General features: G+C 42.5%; 1 protein-coding gene across 1 annotated transcript in view; it reads left to right on the top strand.

The window, feature by feature from the left end:
* Nucleotides 1-6: 6 nt before the first annotated feature.
* The window catches only part of hand2 (heart and neural crest derivatives expressed 2), a 5,157-nt gene continuing 1,813 nt past the window's right edge, over nucleotides 7-3,350 (top strand). The window contains exon 1 of the mRNA XM_005747874.1: nucleotides 7-693. Coding sequence (XP_005747931.1) covers nucleotides 79-693 — 615 coding nt within the window. The 5' untranslated portion in view covers nucleotides 7-78. The remainder of the gene's footprint in view (nucleotides 694-3,350) is intronic.

Genomic DNA, 3,350 nt, shown 5'->3' with positions numbered 1-3,350 from the left:
TGTGTGTGTGTGTGTGTGTGTGTGGGGTGGGGTGGGGGGCGCTCACGCGTGCCCGAGTGCGTATTTTTGTGTGTCACTATGAGTCTCGTCTCGGGCTTCCCTCACCACCCGGTCATGCACCATCACGACAGCCACCACTATTCGCTGCATGCGGCGGCGGCCGGTCGGTGTCACGAAGACACCGGTGCTCCACCGTACTTCACAAGCTGGTTGATAAGTCACGCGGATATGTCACCTACAGAGTATAGCCTTGCGCCCGGCTACAGCCCGGAGTACCATGGCAACAGCGGCAGTGGGTCAACCGTCGGACTGGACCCACACCATCACCACTACTATGGCCCTGGAGGGTTAGTTCCAGGACCCGGCACCATCTCGATGAACGGAACCACGGTCGGTATGCACCATCATCACCACACTCATCCTCGGACCGTGAAGCGAAGACCAACGGCCAATCGCAAGGAAAGGCGGCGGACCCAGAGCATTAACTCAGCTTTCGCGGAGCTGAGGGAATGTATCCCTAACGTCCCGGCCGACACCAAGCTGTCCAAGATCAAGACGCTGCGCTTGGCCACCAGCTACATCTCTTACTTAATGGACATCCTAGACAAGGACGAACAACACGGAGACACCCAGGCTTTCAAGGCCGAGCTAAAAAAGACGGAGGCTCGGGAAGAACGGCGGAAAAGAGAGGCGGTAAGATGTGCTCTACGGCCACTATTTGTTGTGAAAATGAGGTTAAAAGGTATTCATTATAATAATCGCTTAACGCAAACAGTACACATGTAGTATTGTCTCTGGTTAGCTGTTCATTAGTAAAGGAGTTATTAAAGGAAGGTTCTAACGCTGGAGTGGGCAGGATGGATTTAGAGTTACTTTCGAAGAAAAGTAACAACAGTTTAAAATCGGATTATAATTACAGGCAATTACAGATTTAGAATTCTGTACTGTATATCTGGCAAAGCAAGACACTCTTTTTTCCAAACCAAATGGATAAATCATTTCCAATGGTGACCTTATATTTAAGACGAATTAAATGAGTTTATTTTTACTCGACTCAACAAATTACCTAAGTTCACAAATTTGATTCACTCCTAACACTGAATTATTTCATATCGATTTATTTGACAAAGACGAATCATTGAAGGAGACATTTCAACACGTTGTTGGTAGGCAGCGTCTGACAGGAGACAATAAACATTCATTTTGTGCATCGTGGGATTTACTGAAGGTTCGTAGTTCTTTTAAAACACTGAGTCACGCCGTTTACTTTCCACAAAATAAAAAATTGTGTAAAATGAACTTCCGAATAGTCTGGAATTTATAGAATACGGGGCATCTTTTCGTATCTAACTGCGGGTTGTTTTACATGATGTGAAGTAAAATCGACACATTTAAAATTGTACTTTTTGCTTTTGCACGAGTGCCCATATGTTTTTTCCACAGCAGCCTATTCATAAAGCGGCATCAGCACATAGTTACTATATTTTACGGCTATTAGGTTTAATGTTCTCTACAATAATAGTGATAAATTCAGTTAACAACAACAGTTGTGGCACCGTAAATAAAGTTTTAAGCTATTGTCTGCTGCAATTTGACCGAGATTCACCAACAAGCCGCGAATATTCTGCATATTGAATGAAAACTAATGGACTGAATAGATAGAGCTGTTATCAGCTCGGTGTATATTAATTTGCACTGAATTTAAATTCCAGCATTAAGACGCATCCCTTATGATACTTAAACTACTGTATAAGTGTGTAGACATTTAGACATCCAAAACAGTCTCTACAGTGCGTGATGAGTGAGTGGGGTGGGGAACAGGCAGAGACCAAGCCAAAATCTACTGTGGTAGGGGAAAGGGGAAACAGCAGCACGGGCTTATGGTGTGCTAGAATTACACAGTACACAAATGGGGGGTAATCAGAGAGCAACATTTATTTGGAGATGGGCTGCTGAAATAGCCAATAAACTGAGAGCAAATAGTAAAATTGAAGAGTGTTTCCCTATTTTTGTAAAGTCACATGACTTCTTTTGCACTGATCACTCAAGCAAAAACATATATCATCATAAACATACAAAAAGATTACAAATACATGAAATAAGTCTACAGAAAGCTGGCTGCCATTCTCTGACGGTTTGGAGCCAGGAGGGCCAGGTGCTGCCATACAGACCGACCACTATTATGCCTGGAACACTATCATCCTTACGCCAGTAACGCTATGTACTTTTGGTCACTTTTGGTACTTTTAGCTCTGGCTGCACTGCCAGATGTGTAATGTGGAAGCCAGCTTTAGAGGGCTGTGTAGTTGTTTGCTATTTATTTGTTTGGCCAATCCAACAGTTGAAATTCCATTTCAACGGATTTTTACCTGCCTTTTGCATTCAGCTGACCCCCGCACACACTAGCATTTATCTGGCCAAAACATAGTAATATCAAACGGAGGCCATATTTATATTTATATGGTCATAGCTTATGTCACCGGTTCATGCTTCTGCATTTTCTTTATAATGCTTATTTATGTCAGAATAAATATTATCAGCACAACAAGTTGCCTTTCTTATAGTGACCACTGAGCTTTGTCCTGCAGAGAAGATGAGTGTGGATGATGGCCATGTGTGGTATTGTTTGTTCAGCAGACAAACAATACCACAGCAGAGACTGGAGGAGAATAATCATTTCCTGTCTATTGTCTATAGGAAGTGTGGTGCATAATTGAAGCCAGAGAGCTTTCTTTTTTCCCTCACATTTCAAAAAGAGAATGTAGTCCACTTCATAACTCATGTCAGCTCTCTCATGAGACTCCTGGCTTGGGCTGAATGCACATTTTCACAGCCCAACAGAGACACTACAGCTGAATAAAATTATATCCTACGTGTCAACAGAATCCATTGATTAGTTTTAAAAAATCCGCAAAATAATTAATAAGAAGAAGCATCACTATGTTACATCAGTGAACTAACATAATGGCGCTTCTGTTCCTCAGCCTGGTCTTCCATTAATAATAAAGTGGGAAACCCAGAGGACAACTTACAGCGTCCTTAAGAGGACAGACCTCTAAGCTTGCAAATAAGGGGGAGGGGTGCGTGGCCGGTCTCGAGGAAATAAACTCAGTTTTGTTGTTGTTGTTTTGTAAGTTTACATCGCAGTGCGTAAAATAGGGAATTAAGATCTGGATATAACGCAATTCACAGAAGGTTTTTTTTCTAGTTCAGTTTGTGTTTCGCTAGTTTCAAGGATACAGTCTGTTAACAATAAAATCCCTGGATGCTGGATTAACTATTTTCAGGCCTTTGCTTTCACGTATTAGGTCATTGTACGTCACACACACTCATAACCACACACACGCGCC

The sequence above is a fragment of the Pundamilia nyererei genome, unplaced genomic scaffold, assembly GCF_000239375.1.
Source record: "Pundamilia nyererei isolate P.nyererei 1_Seehausen unplaced genomic scaffold, PunNye1.0 scaffold00207, whole genome shotgun sequence".
Classification (NCBI taxonomy): Eukaryota; Metazoa; Chordata; class Actinopteri; order Cichliformes; family Cichlidae; genus Pundamilia; species Pundamilia nyererei.
This window is presented reverse-complemented; position numbering and strand designations above follow the sequence as displayed.